Below are 23,712 nucleotides of genomic sequence, written 5' to 3'. Positions count from 1 at the left end.
TCCCTAGTAGATTCCTTAGCAAAGGTTTATTTGAATAACATTCCTTAAACTATTGCATTCTTATATCAGCTTACAGCTTTTATAGTTATATATATATATATATATATATATAACTATAGTTATTTGCTGGAGAGCAAATCTTAGCTCAAATTTTTCCTTCCTTGAACTTTTAAAAAAATGTTACTTCATTTTCTGGGGCAAAGTATTATCATCACAATCTTATAATAATCTGATTTTCTTTCCCGTATGAGTAATTTGACCACCTCTTATTCTATTTCTATTTTGAACTTTGTTTAAATCTGTAATACTGCTATTGTTGATAAATTCATTTTGATAGGACTTCATGTGATATATCATAAAAAACCAAAAGCAATGCAATACTTAATATCTAAATGTATTTGCTAAAATCTTGCCGATTGCCAAGCCTCTCATCCAGTTATTTCGGCTGCTTTTACAAGCAAGAATCAATCCTGTAGTGATCTGACCAATTCTGTGACCAACCACAGGTATGGAGACAGGGGAACAGCACTAAAAATATCTGGATCAAAAAAGGATGTGTTTTTAGCCATGGCCAGAACTGGACCTAAATTAATCTTAACTTATCCTATCTTTACCTTTAAAAATAAAACTGTATGATTTATATTTATGAAACATAATAATGAAGTGAATTAAACATATCTGTTTTTCAAATTTGTGATTAAGACAGATAGATGTAAGCATGCTTTTTTCCCCCATGGTTTAACCTGATGTTCAAGGAGAAGAGTTGTTTTATCATCCTTACTTGATATGATGCTACCTACCCTAGAAATAAGTGAGAATGGGAATGTCAGTAACAAGGAAGCCACTATTTCTGTGTTTTGTGTTTTGTGCTCCATCCAATGACCACCCTCCAGTAATGCTTTTGTCGTTGATAGGGCTGAGCTGGAATAGACTTTCAATTTCAATCCTAGCACATTCTTAAAACATATGTGAATGGAAACTTAGTAAAAAGATGGGCAATCTGGGATCATACTTAAATGATGGTGGAAGACTGCTTAGAATGCTAGCATTATCAGAAACTGGTTTCTTCTTCCAGTTTTGCTTCTTTTCATAGTCATCACTCTTGATAGGATGAAGGAGAATCATAGATGACTTTGTTGCAAGATTTTATTCGGTTATACGTGTCATCAAATGGATACAAATCCGCATGCCCTTTAGACTGTTTTTTAAAAGTGGGCCACTAACATTATCTTCTTGATGTCTACAATGAAGTTCAAGATTATATATCTATCTAAAATATTTCTTTTACTATTAAATCAGAGAAATTTTAAATATTACTATTTTGGTAGGACAGTAAAGAGCCTTGATCTGAAGGCTGGACATCTTATACAGCATAATTTCTAGGCAACTACATATTTAGAAATAGTTTATTCAGGTTACCTCCTTTCTAGCCACTAGTCTAAGCATTTGCATGTTTTAACTCATTTAATTGTTACAACAATTTTACACATCTGATAAAATCGTATTACCTAATCATGCTGCTAATCATATTACCATTATTACTATTTTGTAGATGAGGAAACTGAGATGCAGAAAGATTAAGCAACCTGACTAGTTACCCAGTTTGGATGAGTCAGGATTGTATTTCAATTGGCTATCTTAGCATATGGATAAATTTCCATAACAATAAGCTACTTGTCTTTCGGTTGTGAAAGCGGTCTTTTTAAGTGGTCCTAAAACGGAAGGGTGATGTTAAACAGTGTCCCTTAAAGGAAACACTTATAAAAAGCCAGCCAATTACAAAAGAAAAGCAATATATGTAATTCTTTCAACATCTAATCATACTGTATCTTTCAATTAAATCATCACTCTTAGAAGTAGAATCCCTGTATTGCCAAGTACAATCCTTGCCAAATATCCAGACACAATCATGGGCTTTAAGGATTACAAGTCACATAATAAAGGATAATGACCTAAAATTAAGCACACCAATATAGAAAGCGGGGACTGCCATGCTCTGTGGAAATCAGCAATCTATTAGATTTAATGTGAGATTAAGGATCTGTGTAACCTACAATTATGCTGTTTTTCATTAAGAAAAAAAACGTGATGATGGTGCTCAGTTAAATTCTTTCTTCTATTTACCTCTGTTTAATTGGATTGGGGACTGCTTAAACATCTTTGGGTTGGAGCTTATAAGAAGATGATCCCAGCTGTTTTTCAAAGCTTAAGGCAGCAGGCAGACAACACGATCATGTCAAGGCTCATGCAAAAGCCTTAATCCTACTTTTTTTTTCCATCCACCAGCTACTGCAGCCCAGTGTTTAACCTTCTAAGTACTAAATGTGCTCTGTCACTGCTTCAGATTTGCCACTGAATTGTTATTGTTTAATGCTGTTAGCTTCACCGCCATTAAAAAGATCTCAATTCCCTCTGCCTTTGGATACTGACCATGTTTCCATTAGGATTCTCTGTATTGTATGCCTTAATTTAAAGATAGTCAGTGGCTCACTACACTTCTAAAATGTCAAATAGAGAATACTGACTTGTTTGTTCATACATTCATTCACCTACCCATTTATTCATTTGATAAATATCAAACCCTTTTGTGTCTTTTCCCCAAGCTCTACCAGAGACACACTAGAGCAAGCTTTAAGATGGTAACCAACTGGCTCCACAGTGTTGAAAGTAAATAAAATAATTTGGAGTTCTCTTTTCCTTTTTTTCTTCTAGCAACATTTTGCCTAGTCCAAATATCTAGCACCTTAGAACTATCACTGTAGTTTTACCTAGATCAGCATTATCATAGTATGTAAAGAGTAAAGGTTGAATGGTCAAATTAGCTTTCCCTACAGCTGCACATGCTACTTGCATGATCATGCACTTTCTTTTCTCTTTTCCTTTGGAGTGTGAGTAGTAAAGGAAAAAGGGAGTGGCTTTCTGATTTGTCCCAGTGGCAGTGAACAGCCAGCAGAAAAGCAGACACAGTTAATGCTCAGCTGCTCAGACCAGTCAAGCAAGCTACCAAGTCCCAGCTGTGCCTCTTAATGTTTTCTGATTGCACCTACTCCTCAATCTGTGAACTGTTTTCTGGACTCAGATTCATCAAGCGCTGCTGCTTTAAAAACGCATGTAGGCAGGCATCCTAGGATATGCCATTATAAGCTGCTGCCAGGGGATCTTCTAGGAGATAAATGGAATCTGTGTGAAGTAAATTAGTGTGAACCAGTCAATCTGAGTGTCAGCCTTGAGCCACTTCCATGGATAACTAGCTGGCTGACTGGAGGCCAGGGTCTTCTGCCATATGTGGGTTGGAATATCTGAGATTGTTTCTCAGGATGCGGGGGATGCGGGGCTGTTTTTTCTTGGAAGAAGGCCAATTTGATCTGTGTTTTAGATTTGTCAATGAAATGGACTTCTGAGGCATTTTTGTTTACCTCTCTGCTCTGACTATACTGAATGCCTCTAAGTTGAACTTCTTTATGAGAAAAATGAGAGAAATGCCCTGGAGAGAACTGCTTCTTTCTTGTTTGAGCTGCCATTTTGCAGACTCCAACTGTGCTGGGCTTGGTCAAACCTCCTATCTGAGATCTTTAGGTTTTAAAACAAAGTAATAACCATAATTTGGCAAAATGAGTTTAATCCAAATCTCCTCTCCCTATTTGCTCTTTGAGGAATAAATCTATGTGATCTTTAATTCATGAAGAAAGGGAGGTTCTATGCAAAGCCTGATGATCATGATTCCCTGTAGATAACCAGCATGGAAAATCAAATTTTGGCCATTAGAGGAGGGGGGAAAACCTCTTAATAGCAATAAAATGAGAAAACCTTTTTAAATAACTTAACTGTTCCATGGAAAGAATTTAGAGACAAAAAGCACGAACCCAATAGAGTCTAAGAATTATTATTTAATATGATCAAATGGTAAGTATAAATGGTTCTATTATGTAAAAATCATGTTTCCATAATTCAGTATTCCTTTAGAGATCATAGTTTGTTCTTACATTAAGATCACAAGAATTCATTTTATCTAGTTATATTATGACAAATCATCTTTATTTCTTTTTTCCTTTATTATATTAATAAAAAATTTTATCGCCTTTAGAATCAGTGAGATGGTTAATCATAGAATGTAAATGTATAAAATAGAATGAGAATACATTTAGGCTTCATATTTGGGGAATATTTTTTAAAGATTTCTCTCCTCCATCTCCAGGGAGGCATTTTGCCTTTCAGAGAGAGAGAGAGAGAGAGAGAGAGAGAGAGAGAGATTGAAAGGGAGAGAGAGAAATTATTTAGGAATAAGAACTTGGGCAAAACAATAAATGTTTAAATATTCAACAAGTAAGTGAATTTTATTTTTCTGGTCACCTTTCCTAGACTCATGTATCTATAAGGTAGCTTTTGAGTACTTTATGTGAAGGTACCACCATTATGGAGTCCATAGAGACACATTCCATATATAAGATACATTTCAGTATATAGTGTGTCTGTGGATGTTAGATAGCATGAATCATAGCAAAGATCAAACCAAATGCTTTAAAAATTGAGTGACCCTTTCCTTGAACTAATGAAACAAAAATGGGATGTCCTGTGAGAACAAAATTTGTTTTATGCCTGTACATTGAGTTCAGAGCAATGAAATCCCTAGTGTAAATTTAACTTTATGATTTATGAGAGTGAGGAAAAGAGAGTGGAAATCGGTGAATTTCCCTTCTGTTATAAGGACTAGATACAATATTTTGCAATGTATGACTTGCTTTCTAAAGCTCTCTGAAGGGAAAGGAAGTGAGCATTGTATAAATGATGCTTTTGCCTAGGCATCTCCCTCAACGTGGTCCACCCAATGTCCACATAACCTTATTCCTGTAGAGAAAGTCAACTTCCCCAGTCATTGCTGCCCATAGGTGCATTAGACTCATCACATTTATGGAACAAGAATACTATCCATGGATTTCCAATTATCTGACACAAGCTAAGGAAGATGGAAAAAGGCACACTGAGTCAGGCCTGTGATTCTTCTAGCCTGGTCTTTTGATTGCAGCACTAGAGCTCAATATAGAGAAGCAAAATTGTCCTCATGACATCAGCCTCAAAATTTTAAGATGTGTCTCAGTATCTTTCTTCCCTACTAACATAATCCAGCGAAGTAGTCATATATAAGATGCAGTGAATGGAGTAAGAATAACATCGGCCAAATTAAGGTAAATAAAGTGCTTGAGAAACACAGAAGGGAGAAAAATTAATGTTACCTAATGGGTTGATAAAGACTTCATGGAAAAGGTGGTATTTGAATTGAGTCTTAAATAAGGGAGAGAATTTTGACAACTAGAGTTTCACAGACGGGGAGAAAGAGGTTATCTCAAGCTGGGAATCTTTACATAGGCACTGATGTAGAAAATAAATGGCAAATCCAGGGGACAATGTGTACTCTCATCTAGCTATGTAGTATATATCAGAATCTAAGATAGGAAGGAGTGGAGAAGGCCAGCATCCAGTGAGAAACTTCTAAATGTGCACTGAGAGGGCAGCCCAGGTGGCTCAGCGGTTTAGTGCCACTTTCAGCCCAGGGCGTGATCCTAGAGACCCGAGATCGAGTCCCACGTCGGGCTCCCTGCATGAAGCCTGCTTCTCCCTCTGCCTGTGTCTCTGCCTCTCTCTCTCTCTCTCTCTGTCTCATGAATAAAAATAAAATCTTAAAAATAAATAAATAAATGTGCACTGAGACTACATTATAAAGGTATTCAAATCCATGACTCCCGAATTCCCCATTGCCAACTGAGCAGAGGCGCTTGCAGATTTTTCTATGCAGAAGCTACATGATCAGATCCTGGTTTTAGGGATATGAGTCACCTCAGTTTAAAGAGTTACTAGAGGGAGACACATGTCTTATCAGGCTATTAAAATAGAGGAGTGACTCTGGCACTGGAAAGTAGGGTAAGAGTAGAATTACCTTGAGGGGTTAGATGAACTAGAGGTGAAAAAATGGCAGTCATAGGTGTATATAACTTCTTGATGAGTTTACAAATATCAGTCACATTCCTCTTCAGATTGACTTCCATGCTGGAGTCTTGGTCTTCCTAATTTCTTCTTGAAATACTCTGATATGATGTAGATTGTCCTTCCTGCTAATTCCTCCCAGACCTTTGGTTGGCCTCTTAAATATCACTGTGTCCTGTATTGGCTACAATCTCTGGAGACACATACAGGGGCCCTGATCCAGAGGCCTGCTGGGCTCGTTTGTTGGTTTTCTTATGGTTGGTTTATTGTGTTGACTATCCCTTTCCTAAAGTGCCCGCCTTCTGTTAACCATTTGCCTACATTTTTACATTGGCCTAATGTCTTTGAGTCACAGTCAATGATAGCTCAGAGCCATGTTCTTGTTACATATACTTGTAAAACTTGGATCATGTTTCCTTTAAATGGTTCCCAGAATTTACTACACTGACATGTGTACACAGCATGTATTCCCAGTGATTCAGCCTTGCAATTGTTTTCTATAGTTAATCTAATCAGTCTCATATTTCACAACTCAGGAACTCTTAGTGTTGTCTGTAGTCCCGGATATTTTCCTGTGTATTTTTTCAAACAATTTGTAAAAATTTAGTAAGGAATATTTTACACTGATCTGTGACACTGTTTTACACTGTCTTATCTAGACATATCTGTCCCTTACCTTTTGTTACCTATTACTTAGCTCTGTAATTATGATAACACCTTTTTTGTATTGAACGTAGCTTTCTGAAAGTCTCATCATATCTGAGCAACTGGTTTCCTTTTATCTACATGCATGTTTGCTCTTTAAACATTGCTTTCTTTAGGTTTGTTTCTCTTTTCTTTTATTTATAGGTGCCACTGGCTTGCTTAGTATCAAAATGAGAGTCTCTTCTTATCAAGGGCATTTCTATATTTTGGGCAACCATCTCTTAAAGATATTAGTACAAATACTGAATGTTATGCAGTGACTCAGCTTGAGGATTTGAGAAGGCATCTTTTAATGATTTATCCCCCAGCAAAGTTAATATTTTTGAAATGAGTGGCTACATTTTACATGCATGACCATAAGAAGCAATCAATCCCAACAGACCACCTATGTTATCTCTGTCTTGTGTGAGTGCCTGTGTGAGAGAGTGATGCTTGCTACCGATTATATTATAATACAGTGGTTAAGCACATTATTAGCATCCAAGCATATCTTCCATTCAATTTCAGTAAGGTCTTGAGTACGCTAACATACCATTTGATGTGGTTCAAATAAAAATAAATCACTTTCAGAGTAACCAAGTCTAATGATACAAAATGTGGTAACTTAGACCTTTTGTTCCTTGCATCCTTCTTAATGTTGACAAAGAACTAGAAAACTAAGGCGTAGTCTAGATAATTTGATTTCCTTATTTTCCATTTCCTATCTAGGAGATGAAAGAGCTCTGACACTTGATTAACCATCTGAGACAAATGTTTTCCCCTGAGATAGAGACGACTATCAGCTGGGAATTTGAGACTGCCTGCCAACCATTCTCCCCAAGCTGATGGTGTCATCTTAGGTTCGGCCTATGGAAGGGTTGCTGCTCTTATGAATTCCAATGGTGGGGCCATTTGACAGTTCCTCCTCCTAGTGATTCAAGAGAAAAATGTTTTTGGTATTTTCCTTATGGAGAACTGTGGACTTTGCTGTGGTTTAAATTGCCCTCTGCTGGTAATCCTTATCTTAAGTTCATATATAAATCACGTTTATCTCTAGTCTCAAATGCTAGCTTGATGCTCTTTTGATTGAAGTGACTCTTTTGTTTTCCTGACCTTCTAAATTTTCAAATGCAGGCTTGGAAGTTTACTATAAATTTCCTCTTAGAATTCTCCCATAATTGACTATTCTTCAATTTACCAATATGTAGGGATATATTTGTTTTTGTCTTTGAAATCCATTCCTGCCTTCAACTTCTTGAACTTCTGAACAGTAAAATTAATGCATTTGTGTATTTACCATAGGATTTGGTCCTTATGAGAAAAGTCAAATGACTTTTGCAGAACCTGGATGCATGAAGAGTGTGAGAGTTAATTTCTATACATTCTTAGAACTCATCCATCACCTATACTTCCTTTTAGTGATGACAGAGTCCTTTCAGATAAGATGTCCCTGAATCTCTTTGTCTTGAATAATTATCTCTCTGGTTTAGCAAAGAAAGCTGGGATTGAGCTTGCTGATTTGACCAGCTCATTTCTTGCATCCAGAAATTATCTTCCTTACCAAATGATACATAACTATAAGAAATAATAATAAGTAATTTTTCCTGGAGTTATTTCCACTCTAAATTTATTAAATAATGTTCAAGGACCAAAGTTGAGGAAATTATTTTGATTTGATGTTTTAAAAAAAAGTTCCTGCTCACCTGCTTACCACCTCTCTTGGGAACACTGCTTGCCAACAAAATGGTTACTCTAAAGGAGTACGTAAAGAAATCCAGGCAAGACTCTCACTGATAACTCAAGATTTACCCTTATGGGGACTGAGGAAATGCAGCAGAAAGAGAAGAAAGAGTTGCATCATTGCCTGTTATTCTCCTTTCCTATTCCCAACTTACCTTACACATTTTCTCTGCCGGACCCTCTCCATGCTACCTGCAATCTGTCCTTATAGTCTGTTTCAGTCTGAGAGTTTAGATAAATTGATTAGAGTTGGTTTTCATGTCAGGCTTGACTAAGACAAATGACTTCATGGGCCCCATCCTTACATACAAAAGGAATAGAAAGAGTTGCCCTTTAAGAGATTTGACTTGAGGAAAATACAATTCCACAGGAACACCAGCCTCTACATTAATTTACTAAATAATAATTGAGAACCTCTTCATGTCTCTGGCCACAAAGCCAAGATGGAGCCCATCCTCAGAGGAGTCTAGTGCACCCGAAGCCTAACCTAATTCAGACCATGTAACGTCCACGCCAGGTCTCATCCACTGCATCGGTGCTTCTTGCAATTATTACATGGACCCACTTAATTTCATTTAGGATGATTTATCTTGTATTGAAGTTCATATTTTCCAAGCTGATTAATGAAGAGAAGGATTATTTAAAGAAATTAATTACATAAATATGATTCTAAAAAGGATAAGATATAATGTATTTTTAAAAAGATTTGGTTTTAACAATGTGTTTTGTACCATTGATAAACATATGACAGATATTTTTCTATCCCAACAAGTCAGTTTGTTTTCAGAAGTGGCCATACTGTAGCCTCGGTCCTTTCTTGGCCCTCTTTCTGTAGGGCTGCCTCACTAGCAGTGCAGCTACCCAAGTATCCCTCTGAAACTGCCTTGATGTCCTCTGTCCCTCAGTCAGACTGGACATTGCCACTTGTAGAAAAGTATCAATCTTACTTCATTCAGAAAGAGCTTCAGAAGTCCTTACTATCGCCAAGGCTAGTGTAGTAGCCACTTATCATCCTGGTATACTGTTCAATGATATACTGAGTGATAGGTTGGACTTGGATTTTTAACTAGAGGAATATTTGAGTCTCAGAGCCAGAAGATGTCAAGAAAATTGTCCAGTCCAACTCTCTCATTTTATTGATAAAAGGACCTGAGTACAAGAGAGTGAAATGACTTGCTCAAGGTCATGAGGTTACACTATTAGGACCAAAGGTGGAATTTAAAAAACAACAGATATTTTGGTCCTATTAACTGAACTTTTGTCCAGTACAACATATTTGTCCCCAGGAACTCAAAAGTTCATGTCTATACTGAAATTATTGATACTCATTTTTGCTCCAATGAATACATATATGTGGGTGCTAAACAGTGAAAAAATTTTATTTTTCATTCAGAAATAAGGCAGAGAGGGCCTCCTTCTTTAGGCAGACTGCCTGTGACATTAATAATAGATGATGGGGTTATTTGGTTTGTTTGAGCTGTAAACTCTAGGCCTAACCTTAAGATTTTCTTCTTAAACTACAAGTGAAATTAATCATTGGATTTTAATTTTTAGGAATGTTCCTTAGCAGTTTCAATCAGTCATTTCATAAGTACTCGGAGTACATGCCCTGTGCCTTGCAATTGGTCTAGAGATGTGCTCATGTGTTTATCAGCCTTACCAAAGCATCCCATTGCTCAAACACCCTGGATGATGGGGGAATTTATATATTTGGGAAGAGTAAAGCATTGTTTTAAAAGATTCATTATGTGGCACCTGAGTAGCTCAGTTGTTTAAATGCTCAACTCTTGGTTTTTGGCTCAGGTCATGATCTCAGAGTAATGGAATGGAGCCCTGAGTCAGGCTATGTATTGGGCATGGAGTCTGCTTAAGATTCTCTCTTTCTCTTTCCCTTGACCCCTCCCTTCTGCACACACTCTCTCTCTAGAATAAATAAATCTTTTAAAACAAATAAATAAATAAATCTTTATAAAAAATAAAGATTCGTTAATTAGGTATCTTTTTCATCATTTATATTTTCCTTCCTCCAAATAGTTGGCTGATCCAGCCATGCGTTTCACCTGTAGAAGTTAGCTATAGATAGATTTTTTTCCCCCTTAGACTAAATAGTCAATGATTTGATCCTGTGTGTGTGTCTCTGTGTGTGTGTATAATACACATATATCCCCAAACTATTTAAATAAAATAGCAACTTTAATTCTATACATCTGGTAAGGATAGCAAAATAATAGTTACTCTTCACAACATTTCGGAAAATTCATTTCTTTACCAGTTGAAAATGTCATCTTTAAAGCAATTCATACTAGAAAATGTCATCCAGAAAATAATATCCTATGTCTGATTACAATTGCAGAAAGATAGCAAAAACACATAAGTCTAATGTTAACTCATCTTGTTGAACTTGTCCATAAGACAGTAATTCCTTAGTTACAAAGAAGTATCAGATACTTTATTTAATTCTGGACATCTTTATATGATATTTTCCCCAGGTTCCAGTCCACACTGATACAAAATCAGCCTGAAACCTGATGCAGGATGCAGCTTTTGCTATTCAAATATAATCAAGAGGTCCTATCACTTGATTATCTCAGTAGATACTCTTAAAGTAAGGGTAATAAGTACATAGTTCTTTAGGTAGATATGTTTATCTTATAAGACATCTGTCCTGAGAGAACCACTTTGTGAAGTGAATTTGGGGTCTATTCAAACGACATCCTTTTTGTTTATAAATATGGTGTTACCACTTTGTCTTTTCATTGATTTTGTCTCCCTCTAATTTAAAATATATTGTAGTCTTTGGTGATCTGTGAGTATTGCATTAGTATTTACTTCTTGATTTTAATGTAGCTTTTCTTTCTTCTAAGCCTGTAGAAAGTTTTTGTTTTTTTGGTTTATTTGTTTGTTTGTTTGTTTTTCAGTTGATTCATTAATGATGCCTTAAGATTGAAAAGAGAGGGATGCCTGGGTGGCTCAGCAGTTGAGTGTCTGTCTTAGGCTCAGGGCGTGATCCTGGAGTCCCAGGATGGAGTCCTACATCGGCTCCCTGCATGGAGCCTGCTTCTCCCTCTGCCTGTGTCTCTGCTTCTCTCTCTCTCTCTCTCTCTCTCTCTCTCTCTGTGTGTGTGTGTGTGTGTGTGTGTCTCATGAATCAATAAATAAAATCTCTTTTAAAAAAAGGTTGAAAAGAGACCTAAATGATCAACCAAGAAAGTAATCAACTCTTGGCCATGATATTGAGCTTCTAGGTTTGAACTCAGGTGCTTGGCTTCTCAGCCGCTCATTCCACAGATCTGAGAGGTCTTTTAGTCTTTCCTGAGTACTGCAACTTGTACATTACTTTATACCCTTGAATAAGATGTGATTAAGATTTTTTTCTGAATTTTATCTGCGACTAAAGTGGTTTATTCTATTCAGACTAGCATTTCAAACTGTTATATCTTTTTATTAATGGGTTTCTATAAATATCCCCAATACTTCCAAAAAGTCCATACGTATGATGGATGGGATCTATTTTTAAATCATTCATAAGTATTGTATTGAAAACATTATTTGCAGTGCAGATTTTATTCACACTGTAAATGATATGGATTTTTAACAAGGGCTGTATTTAGTCTATAGTACTGGCCTTGGTTGGAAGAATCAGCTGCTGTATGTGGAGGTGAATGAACATTTTTTCAGTGATCATTCCCTTGTTGGGGTCGGAGGGAATAGTTCTTGGAATTGTTTGCAGTCTAGGCCTCGCCACTTTAAAGAACTAATATCATCTTTCTGCAAATGATGACAAAGGAAAGTGGGAATTTTTAGAGGTTAACTGAAACCAAATTAGAGAATAGAGGGGGGTGAAGAAGCATAAGCACTAATGACCCTGTCACTACATTGTCTTACAATAAATCTTTCTATAGTGTCTTTGTCATACAGTCCTCTGGCTTTCTTCTGCTGCTGAACCATTCATTTCTTTAGGCTGTTAGAATCATACTCATAGTTAAACACATGATAGTCAAATACATCCATACAAAGTACATGGACGTTTCTATTTAGCTATTAAAGATATTACAAAGATATTTAGCACACTGGCCTTTCAGTTGTCAATATTTTGAGGTATGTGATGAGTAAATGGAATAGCTTTACATCTCTCAGTGGTAGAACTGTCAAGAAGAGTTTGTCTTTTTTGCCCCTCATCTCCCAAATGTGGACTATTTCAGAATCCATTACAGAGGAAATAAACAGTTGATTTTAAGTTAAGAATGAACCTAACAATCATTTGCACTATATCGATGTCAAAAGTATCTCTCTGCCAAGCTTTAAAATGCATCTTCAAAAACTACTGAAAATATCCAAGAACTTTAGTGATGAGCTACAAATGGACTTTGGTATTGATAAATAAAAGTCAATATGTATAGTGAAAGGACAACTTACTGTGATAAATGGGCCCACCATCAGTAAAGATCAAATTATTGACTATTTAGGGCAAGGAAAAACCTGTCTATAGCTAACTTCTACAGGTGAGAAGAATTAGCCACAACAGCAATTTAGGAAAAGCTCAAAGAGACAACGTTAGGAGAATTCATTAAAAATGCATAAAGTAGGCAGCAACATTCTGTTAAATACATTTGTGGCACTGGGGCTAATGTACTTTTTTTTTTTTTTTTTTACCATGCCTGGGTTCATACCTTCTTTCTTTTGCCTTGAATAAGCTCCCTTTGGGCTACCCATATTCCTTTTCAAGGATATCTAATTCAAAATTCACTTCCCAATCCCCCCATTGCAGAATTACTTCTGCATTCCTAAAAACTATGTCACTCTTGGAATATTGTCTCCAACACTCCTATTGGTTACTTTTCAGTATACCTCAACTAGATCACAAGTTGTATGAGGGCACATTAAAAGTGCCTTTATTTTTTTTACCCTTCACATAGTCTAGCACAGAGCTCTACCCATAATAAGCACTAGATCAATATTTGTTGATTTCATTGTTTTTGAAATGATTCATTAAGGAAGCCTCAGTCACACATCATGTCAGAGTTTAATGATGAAACATCACAGAAAACACCCAAAAGAACAATTGCAAAGATTGGCTTATCAAAAGAAAAAAAGGAAAGAAAGAAAAAAAAAAGTGGAATGGCAATAATTAACCTCTCCAGTGTCCACTGCTCCCAATTGACAGAATGTAGGTATTTCTTCTATAGTAAATTGAACCAGATATTCTATACATTAGCCAGTAAAAATGACAAATCTTGTACCATCTCAAATTTGGAAGCCAAAATGTAATTAAGCAAAATACCTTAAGAATAATCCTTTCTATTCTCCTACCACCCCCACCCCCACAAATGACACCCTCCAAAATCAGAGACAAAAAGAATTACATGGTACCTACTAGTATGAGTATAATGAAGATCATGCAGCTACAACTACATCTAACTTTCTGACTTTCTTGAGAGGTTTGGGATTCAGTTCCTCCTGGGACCACTTTTTTGCCACTGGAAACTGTTACAAGCATTTACTTTGTTGTTCTAATACCATGTTCTCTTCCTTCTTGAGGGTCCTATGTCTAGAACAGAGTCTTGCTGGAAGAATAAGCAAATCAATGAGTGGATGAAAATTTTAAATTATGAAAGAACAATGTATGGGATGACGAGAGAAATGCATTTTCCCCAATAAACACAGATGCTAACTCACTGGTTGTTAATAACAGATTTAGCTGTAGGATTCATTCCCTATTATAAATATCAATGCAAATAGTTCAGGAAATTAACAAGATATATAGAAATAAAGATTATTAAAACAGTCCTGAGGCACCTGTGTGCTTCAGTGGTTGAGCATCTGCCTTTGGCTCAGGTCATGATCCAGGGGTCCTGGGATCAAGTCCCACCATTGGGCTCCCCACAGGGAGCCTGCTTCTCTCTCTGCCTATGTCTCTGCCTCTCTCTCTGTGTCTCTCATGAATAAATAAAATCTTTAAAAAAAAAAAACAGTCCAGTAAATCTTGCTCAGTGTAATATAGTTTTCCGTGACTTTGATGCATTTAATTATCCACTTCAACATGTTACAAAAATCGATGGATTCAAAAATAATTTGTATGATCTAAACTGAGAAAAATTAAAGGCAGCTACACCAATAACTACTTAGGCCATATGTGTCTCTCCTCCAAATTACAAACTAACCCGCACCATCATTTTACAAATATGCATCCTTTATCTCAAGTGGGCCTAAACTAAAACCTGAATGGATCTAATTGAAGATAATTCAAAGCACATATCCTCTTGGATCAGGAGGACATCTAGCGCGATACCTCTGCTTCATTCATTTGTTCACTCATTCATTCCACAAATCCTTTAAGAATACCTCCTATAGCCCAGGGCAGATAAAGGTGCATAAAACAGACATGGTACCTACTTAAATTTTTTTTTGGGGGGGGGGGATTTAAATGCCAGAATATCATACATTTTTCCCATGTTTTGTTTTCAAATAAAAGGCTTCAGAGAAGCAGTGATTTCAAACTCTATGCTCACACTTTCAGAGAACAGAGGAGAACTATCTGTGTTCTGAGAGGACTGGTGAAACTCAAGAGAATTATTTGGACCAGAATTATGTTACTAGTCTCCTTTAAAGTGTGTATGTTGGGCTTCAAGTTATGGTCACCAATGCTGTATACATTCCATGGAAATAAGATGAGGAATGTTAGAGGTGTGAGCTCTGCTAACACTGCTTTGGACCTTGGGTGTGCTCCTTTGTATCACTTATTGAGTATGGATGTGAAGTGACACAGCCTCCAGCCTTTGCTCTGTCATTTCCTAATGGAGGCTTAGGAACAGTGGCCAGACCTACTCCCCTGTGCCAACAAACATATCATTTCATGTAAGGCTTATATATTTCCTTTCTTGCATTTATGGCCTATAAATAATATGTGTGTGTGTTATCAAGACCTGAAAAGACAGTAGTAGTGTTTACTGCAGCAATTTGCAATAGATAAAATTAGCAGTAGTCAATAATATACATATTTATGTTGTTTGGCCTCAGACAAGTAAGTATGACATAATTTATATTATTGTTGGCTTGCTTTGTTTTGTTATTCACTGAGTTTTTTTCATGAAGACAATGTCCACTTTTCCTGACAAGTGACTCCTTGAACAAATAGAACATGGAAATATGTTACTTAGGGAGATAATTTAGACCAAGTATTATAACTTGTGCAAAAAAATGTGGAAACTTGAGTCTATTTCTCTAATGGAGCTGGTGGTGTAATGTGTTTATAGGAAATTTTAGATTTCTGTACTCGTTCCTGTTCCTATTCATATTTCTATTCAGAAGATAATGACAAGTTGTCTAAAGTCATCATTCAAAACATTGGCCCTCCTTATTAATCATTTGCCAAGTATTTATTCTGTATTTTTAATTTTATTTTCATAGGACTTTTATTTATTTGTTGTTTGTTCTGGTGTTTGGTTTCTCATTTGATGAAGAAGTAACAAAATGCATAGAAAGTGTTCATCAGCTGTGATTTATGTGACAAAATGAACCACTGCACCCATGCAGAGTGGCTCTTTCTAACTGACCAGCCTGATATTCTTCTGTCTGTGTCCTATGGCTGTTAATTGAGTATATTGTTTTAGATTTATGCATTAAAAATACGATTTCTACTTTGGAGGATCACTTTGTTACTTTGTAGCTTTTAAGCTGATGCCATGAACTTATTTTTCTTGTAAGATAAAGTCTCATCTATAGATTTTTCAACTAATTACATGTCTGCCAATACATACTTAGAGGATACATTTTATTTCAATTTATTATTTGTGTTTACATAGTGTGTCCCTGGAAATATCTGGGCAACTGAAAGGAAATGTTTTAATAGTGTTTATTACTATTTTTTCATCGCTCTCTTTCTTCTCTCTCTTTCTCTCTCTCTCTTTTTTTAATAGCTGCAGTCAGTCCGGTCAAGCATGACAGCAACTCAAACTCGGCAAACTTCCAAGACACTGAGGACATGCCTGACAGATGTGTCTTGGAAGAGTCTGAGAGTCCAGGTGAAAGCCATTTAAAAATAGTCAAGTATAAAATGATAAATTTGACACAGCTTTGGGGTCTTTGGAAGGGGGTGGCAGGGAGGACATTGTGATGCCGTTTGCTCTTAGCAGCTGCACTGTCAAATGAATGGTCACCTCCAGGGGTCACAGTGTGGGGCTGTTACCTTTTCCTCTCTCATCAAGAATTCAGTTGGAGGAAGTACAAAGGCTTTATGACCGAGAAGGGAAGCTGACACTATTAGTTCATTATCATCAATTTTTAGGCTAAACTGGTTAAGAGAGGCCAAGATTGAAAACTGGAGAAATGGTAGCATTTTAAATATTCACGTAATGGGACCAAGCGGAAGTGGAGAGTTAAAGAGACACAGATTACCATCATTGCAAGCTATTTGCCTTTCTAAACAGAGACAGCATTCTAACGGGGACGCAAGGATTTTAGCAGAACAGTCATGGACTCAGGGACACGTCAACTGTCGAGAACAAACAAAACAAAAGGAAGTAATAACCCTTCCTCGTGCCATAAAATTTACCCATGTCCCAAGTTACTTAGGTTTGTATTTTCTTTGTAGAAAGAATAGACAGAGATGTAGCAGAAGGATAGAGGCCAGAAACCCTTAAGCAGGGATTTTTCTTTCTGTTCTTGTCTTGTTTCGAAACATGTCTAGTCTTTAACAACTAATTAAGCAAAAGGGGAAGAAAAAAATCCTGTGAAAGTTGAATGACATTCCCGGATCACTACAAAGTCATAAGGTGCTAGAAGGGACCTTATTACCATGAGTGAAAGAGTTAACCATCTTCCCCCACCAAACGTTTTCCTTTCCTGTTTTCTCTGGCTGCCTGTGTACCCTCGACCCTCTTGCATCTTTGTGTGCTGATCCTTGTATCAGATTTTTGATTCATCCTCTCTGTGGCCTGTCAGCTTAGTTAAGAGATTTCCAAATCTTGTAGCCTTCGCTGACAGGGGGCAGCTGCAAACAGTCCCCTGATCCTTCCCCGAGGAGAGCTACTGAGATTTAATTTTCAGTGAAAGGTGCAGCCTGCAATCTATGTCAGGTCCCCTAAGTCATCTCAGAACCCCAATAGGCCCAGTGGCGATGGCATTGTATTTCAGTTCCCTCCACTACACCAAGATTCCTCAAAAGATGAACTGCTGCCGTGTGTCTGTTCTCAACCACACTTCTGCTTTAGCATCCCATGGAACTGAGAAATGGCATCTTTTTCACTGACAGAAATTTTTAATCAAAATATTAAGCCCACCTCCTGCCATAATATCTGAAAAACAAATGTAGGTTAGTCCCACTCTAAAAGGGAGATGGCGGTGATAGCATCACATTTCTATTAAATTATTTTAAAACTGCTTCTAGTTTTGACAAAAATGACCTAATTTTGACTAGATTTTTAAACTGTCTTAGTAAACAGTTTTCTATCCATCCTAGGCAGTTAAACCTGTGAGTTGAGCCTTTACCTAAATGTTCATTGTTTTCGGCAAGGACAGATTGGCTTTATGTTTTTTCAAAAGTAGAATAAATTTCAGTCATCCCTCAATATGAAGGGAATTGTAGTAAAATTCAAATATTACAGGGTTTACCTGATTGATAGAAACAAAAGGGTCTATCAAAACAAAGATTAATTAGAAAAGATAGGTACTGATAAAGAATCTTAACTTAAAAAGTGAGTACTGTTCTATACATCGGACATCATTAAACTGGTAATAAAGAATGAATTACTCTGGCTTTTTCCTCTGTCCATTCCTGCATTTTAAGACATCTTGCCTTATAGGCCTAGAAACCTCTGGAGAGTTCACTACTGGTCTCACTGCCTTCCACTGAGAATTTGTGGCTTGGTTGTCATGGAGACATCGTATTTCTCCAAGAATTGCTCATATTGATCCGTGGCCAGGCGTAAATGGCCAAGCGAGTGTGAGGAATAAAGGGGGCTGGGCAGTCCTATAAAATGACCAGGGCTTGTGAGTTGGAAATAAGCTCATAGCAAACACTTAGGTAAAAAGAAAGAAGCAGTTTTATTTTGTTTCAGGATTTCTTTCTGCACTTTGGGCCATTGTCTTCTTTCACTATGAACTGAAAGAAACTTGTTAGTCACTTGTCATGTCAGATCTTTGGTGCTTGTCCTGACACAGCTGTCAGCCTTCCAGCTCTGTGCAGTTCAGGGACACACAACAAAGAGGCAATGACATGAATTATTTATTGCTCCTCGTGTGGATAAAATTCTGTGATAAGAAATTAAGACACTTCTGACAGAGGTGCTTGTTTAGTAAGAAAGATTTTGATGAGAGAGTGCATTTCCTTGAAGTATGAGCATTTGAGAGGGAAAATTCTTAAAACTGAACACGAAGGAAGATATGTGAAATTGGTGGCATGCAGGGACTTTCTTGCACTGTGAAAATATGACTGTCCACTTCCCAGCATCCAAAAATTAATGAAAAAATACCAAGTCATTCAAATGGAGGGGCTCCAAAACTATAAACGTTACTTTAGTGGTTTAGTTACCTCTATTTACCATGTGTAAGTGGGATTCCTCCGGAAAGTACATTTAACCATGCTCTGTTAGAAGAGAGAGCAAAATTTGGGAGCTTTAAGGGATAAGCTTTGGGAAGGTGTCATCAAACCAACAGAGGGACTTCAGTAGCTACGTTTGTAATTACATTGGTATATCCGTTATTCCTTATATGGAGAGGAGTGCATTCAAATCTGAACGCATTGTTCTTACCATTTTCACCTGGCGTATGGTGGTTCACTCAAAAGTCCTTTTAATATTTTCATGTACATGCAAAATCCTCCCTGTTACAAAGTTGAATGTGGTCAGTCTTCTAGCTTTAATGGATATTGACCTTACATGGTTTTATCTATGCAACTCTAAATGACTAATATATTTATTACATCATTTTTAATGAACAAACCAGTTGCTCAAATAGCATATAGAAAATAAAAACAAAAAATTTTCCCATCCAAGCATAGTTCAAGAATATCGCTTCACATATTGTCCTTTCCAAATAAAATCTTTTCTTTGCAAATCCCCTGAACATCCTTTTCCTTTGCTCTTAGAACTTCGTATGGCAGATACCAATTCATTTACGTAGGCAGAGAGCAAAAGGATAGTGAAGCACAGAAAAACCATAATAGTTTTACTTTCTTTAAAGGTGAAGTTAAAGTTTTCTAAACATTGATACAACATTTTAAAATGTCATTAATGAAACCAAACTTTTTAAGTTTATGTAAAAAATAAGACTGACTTTATGCATTGATTATCTTTGAATGCAATGGGTCTTGAACTCAATCTGCAGACTGTGTATTTTTCCATTGATATCACTGCTTCTCCAGCACTGAGTTGACTAGGAAGACCCATTTGTAAATGGGCCAGAGTGTGCAACTAGGTCACAATTTAGAGGGCTGGTGGAGTGGTTGTTCACCTGATCTCTAGAGCACTCTACCTATTCATCATGCCATCATGATCTCTTTATTGGTTCAAGCTGTATACCCAGGTGAGTGCCTGCAGTCCATTAAGGTTGGCAAAGCAACTTTAGACTAGAGCATTCTTGTTACTCTGACCCTGCTAGTGAACCTGGAGGTCTTGTTTGATAGGTTAAGGTCTCCCTCAGCAGTGTCTTTTCTTTGGAATAATTCATTAGCAAAGAGTTTTGACTCACAGGTGAATCCCAGATTGAAGTTTCTGGCTTAGATTCTGTGAAGTCTACTTGCTTCTTCACTGGCATTTATACATTCCCAAAACCTGTGGGAATATCTTTGATGTCTAGTAATAGAAGCACTGAGGCAACATTGTGAACTTACAGCTCCCCTTTTTTCAGATTTTAGGGCCATTAGGCTTTCTTTCTTTGGCTCTTTAAAGCCTCATCACTTCTGAATCTGAAAGATGCTATCACAAAAATAGTGCAGTCTTTTGCTGGTTAACTTCTTGTTAACTGCTTCATGCACAGTGATGAAAGCTCAATTCCTATTCTCCAGAATATAATAAAAAGTGTTCCTTGTGCCTTATCTTTGCACTCATGATGATAAAAAATTTAGTGTGACATTCGTGATTTTTATCCAAGTGCTAATGAGAGACCTTGAGCTTTTATCACCTTATTGGCTTGGAAAATTAAGAATTTTACTTGCTAGTGCACTAGAGACAGTACATTCAAACAGCTTCAGCTGAAAATAGTGGCAAGAGAGAGCTTGAAAGTCCAAAAAAAAAAAAGGCATTCAGATCAGTGTTTTCACGTCATTCCGAAGTAGTTTATAATCAGTATGCATTCTGGCATTAAGAGAACATTTTAGTCGTTTTTATATAGCACGTTATGTGTATAGATCTATATACATCATTGTCAATCAATATTGCATTTGCATGAATCTGATGAACAAAACTAGATTTCTCACAGTTTCCAGGGGATGTACTACATTGTGAAAAGCCAAGGTGGAGGGCTTTTTTTTTTTTCTTTTACTATTCTAGCTCATGAATCAACAGCAAAAATCAGGTAACAGAAAGTAGGACAGATTCAGGACTGGAGTGCTGGAGATGGCTGATGATGATGCATGAAGCAGAAAAAATGTGTAATGTGTGAGCAGCCCATCAATCATAGCTATCAAGAACACACTTCTTAGGGTTAGTGCTAAAAAAATTGTTCTAGAAGGAGTAAGAACAATTTCAGTAGTAAAAACACATAAACCCTTTTCTTCAGTTGTGTTTAACAATATCGACATTTTTAAAAAGCTGCCCAAATGGAAAAATTTAAGCATCAACCTAATAATTTTTAAAAACATGTAAAGTTCTAGGCTTAAACACACACACACACACACACACACACATTTAACTAAACCAAATAACCAGCTTTTTGAGTCTTTGCCAGTAGGAGTGGGGGTTACTATGCCTGGTCATGTCATTAATATAAATGTATTTAAATGTATTTAGAAGTGCTTAACTAAGATACAGTGCTCCAATATGTTTGCTAGACAAAATAATTTAAATCAAGTGATATTTTTTTAGCCTACAATAATAATCATCCAAGTAGTCTGAAATTTAAATGCTTTTTTGATTCTATAATTCAAACCAGTTTTCAACTAACATTTATAACATTTGATCCTAAAATTGCAGTTGTGGGTTTCTCTGAGAGCAACTGAGATACTTTAAATTTATTAATTTTAAGCCCAAGTCATCTTTTTGAAAACTTTCATCTTTCTTGGCAATTAAAAGAAAAAACAACCTATATTAATAATGTATGCAATGAAAATATATTTACCTGAATCCTAGTTTATAAGAAAGAATATTTTTTATTATATTAACATTGAAATTTTAGGATAGAAAAAATATAGGAACTATAGGTAATTCTGTCCTTCATTTTTTTTCTCATCCCTTCCTTCCTTTCATCCTTCCCTTTTTTCATTCCTCTCTTGCTTTCTTCCTCCTTTCCTTTCTTTCTTCTTTCTTTACCTAATCATATAACCTGATCATCTGTTTCCTTTCTAGGTAAGCAAAGGCATCATTCATGGATAATGAAGGTGTGCTCCTGCAAGCTGTGCTAAATGGAATCTTATCTACAGGAATCAGATTTGGACAAACTATGACACCTAAACATGCTATTTGTTTACTGTTGTATAAAAACTATACTGTTATTGGTCAAGTTATTAGATTTTAAGTAGATTTGCTAATAGTTTGGAAAGAGTGTATAAAAATATAATTGCTGATTGAAACTATCTGAATTGATCTAATTTTAGAAAATCATTGTCAAAATCATTCTACATTCCTGCTTCTTACTTTCCTTTAGAATTTCCAACAAGGAATGCCAGTCTGCAGACACAAATTTAACACTGTTTTAGATTTTCTTCCATTTTTTCAGTTGCTGGATTATGTATACAATATTAAAACCACATTTCTTTTAAATATTGTAAAATACAATGCTTCTAAATTTAATTCTGCCTCAATGTATCTAATCTAAAACTTTACCAAATTTATTTGATTTGTTAGCTTAGAACATTTTGTTTTAGTATATGCTTTAATATGGATCAGTCATGCAGTAAATCTCGTCAAAGCATGAAATGTTGTCAACAAATAGCCAGTTCCATTTAGTCATCAATTAGCCCAAATAAGTGATAGTATAACAGGGACCAATCTTGTGTGATCAGGTTCATTTGGACTTCTAATGACATAGAAGCCAATGTCTTTAGCCAAACGTTGATCTTGTTGGCCTTATAGATGTGAACTATATATATCTACTTAGAGCACATTGCAATTGATCCTTTTTAAGTATAAACTCTGGTAATTCTTTTCCCAGAAAGAAGTTTGACTAGCAGGAATTCTTGAACTAAAATATGCAAAGCAATATAAACAGGAACAAAGTGCTCATCTATTAAAACCGTTAGTGATCTGATTTATTTGTTGTGACTTGTATAATTCCTGGATTTATAGAAAATCATAAAAAAAGATTATTAGTGTGCATATGAATACAAATATCACCTAATCCATAAAAAATGGAAATAAAATGTTAAATATATGATCTATATATCTATCTATCTAATCGGGAAATTCTATTCACTTCAATTTAACAAACATATTTGAGGGCAGCAGCATCAGGTCCTATGCTGGGACACAATGGGGTGATAAGAGAAGAGAACTGTACATTGGAATAGCATGGTCTCTACCTTTAAGGAACTTTTTATTAATAACTGACCTGGATGTAAAGCAGACATAAATCTGTGTTCTTTTTTCCCCCCTAAAATATGATGTCATTTCTTGAAATTACTTTTAAGTTGTACTTCAAAGAGTAAAATATTGTCAATATGAATAATCATGGAAAATTGTCATCTTTGAAAATCATTGTATATACTCTCCCCTTCTCCACCACACACATTGGAAATAGTCCAAAGCTACTTGGAACAAGTTTCAAAATGAAGGTAGAAACCAAAGCAATGAAAAACATTTTCTTACATGCTATGTGTAGGCTCTGAAGGCCATTACAAGAAGGAATACCAAAAACATTTTTGATGATGGCAATATCAAATATGTATATATTCTCTCAAGAGGACAATTTTAATAGTTAAAACTTACTTCAATGTTCAAGTTCTGGGATATTTATTAAAAATAATCTTTGTTTTTAGAGCTATGCTTTATTATTTCCTTTTCAATGAAGATTAAAAATAAGTTTAAACAGTTGCCATATTTAGTATTTTCCAGGTCTAAAGAAACCAATATTGAATCCTTGAAAAATATGTTATAATGTCACCAGATACAGGAAATTAGAACTGGCATAACCATAACATTACTAAATGAGATTTTTAAG

The 23,712-nt window shown here is 36.0% G+C and overlaps 1 protein-coding gene across 1 annotated transcript in view; it reads left to right on the top strand.

The window, feature by feature from the left end:
* The window catches only part of WDR72 (WD repeat domain 72), a 227,726-nt gene extending 204,509 nt beyond the window's left edge, over positions 1 to 23,217 (top strand). The window contains exons 19-20 of the mRNA XM_025994816.2: positions 16,320 to 16,424; positions 21,903 to 23,217. Coding sequence (XP_025850601.1) covers positions 16,320 to 16,424; positions 21,903 to 21,958 — 161 coding nt within the window. The 3' untranslated portion in view covers positions 21,959 to 23,217. The remainder of the gene's footprint in view (positions 1 to 16,319; positions 16,425 to 21,902) is intronic.
* The last annotated feature ends 495 nt before the right edge of the window (positions 23,218 to 23,712 follow it).

The sequence above is a fragment of the Vulpes vulpes genome, chromosome 15 (genome assembly GCF_048418805.1).
Source record: "Vulpes vulpes isolate BD-2025 chromosome 15, VulVul3, whole genome shotgun sequence".
NCBI classification, from domain to species: Eukaryota; Metazoa; Chordata; class Mammalia; order Carnivora; family Canidae; genus Vulpes; species Vulpes vulpes.
Note: the sequence above shows the minus strand (reverse complement) of the source record. Positions and strands in the feature narration are given on the sequence as shown.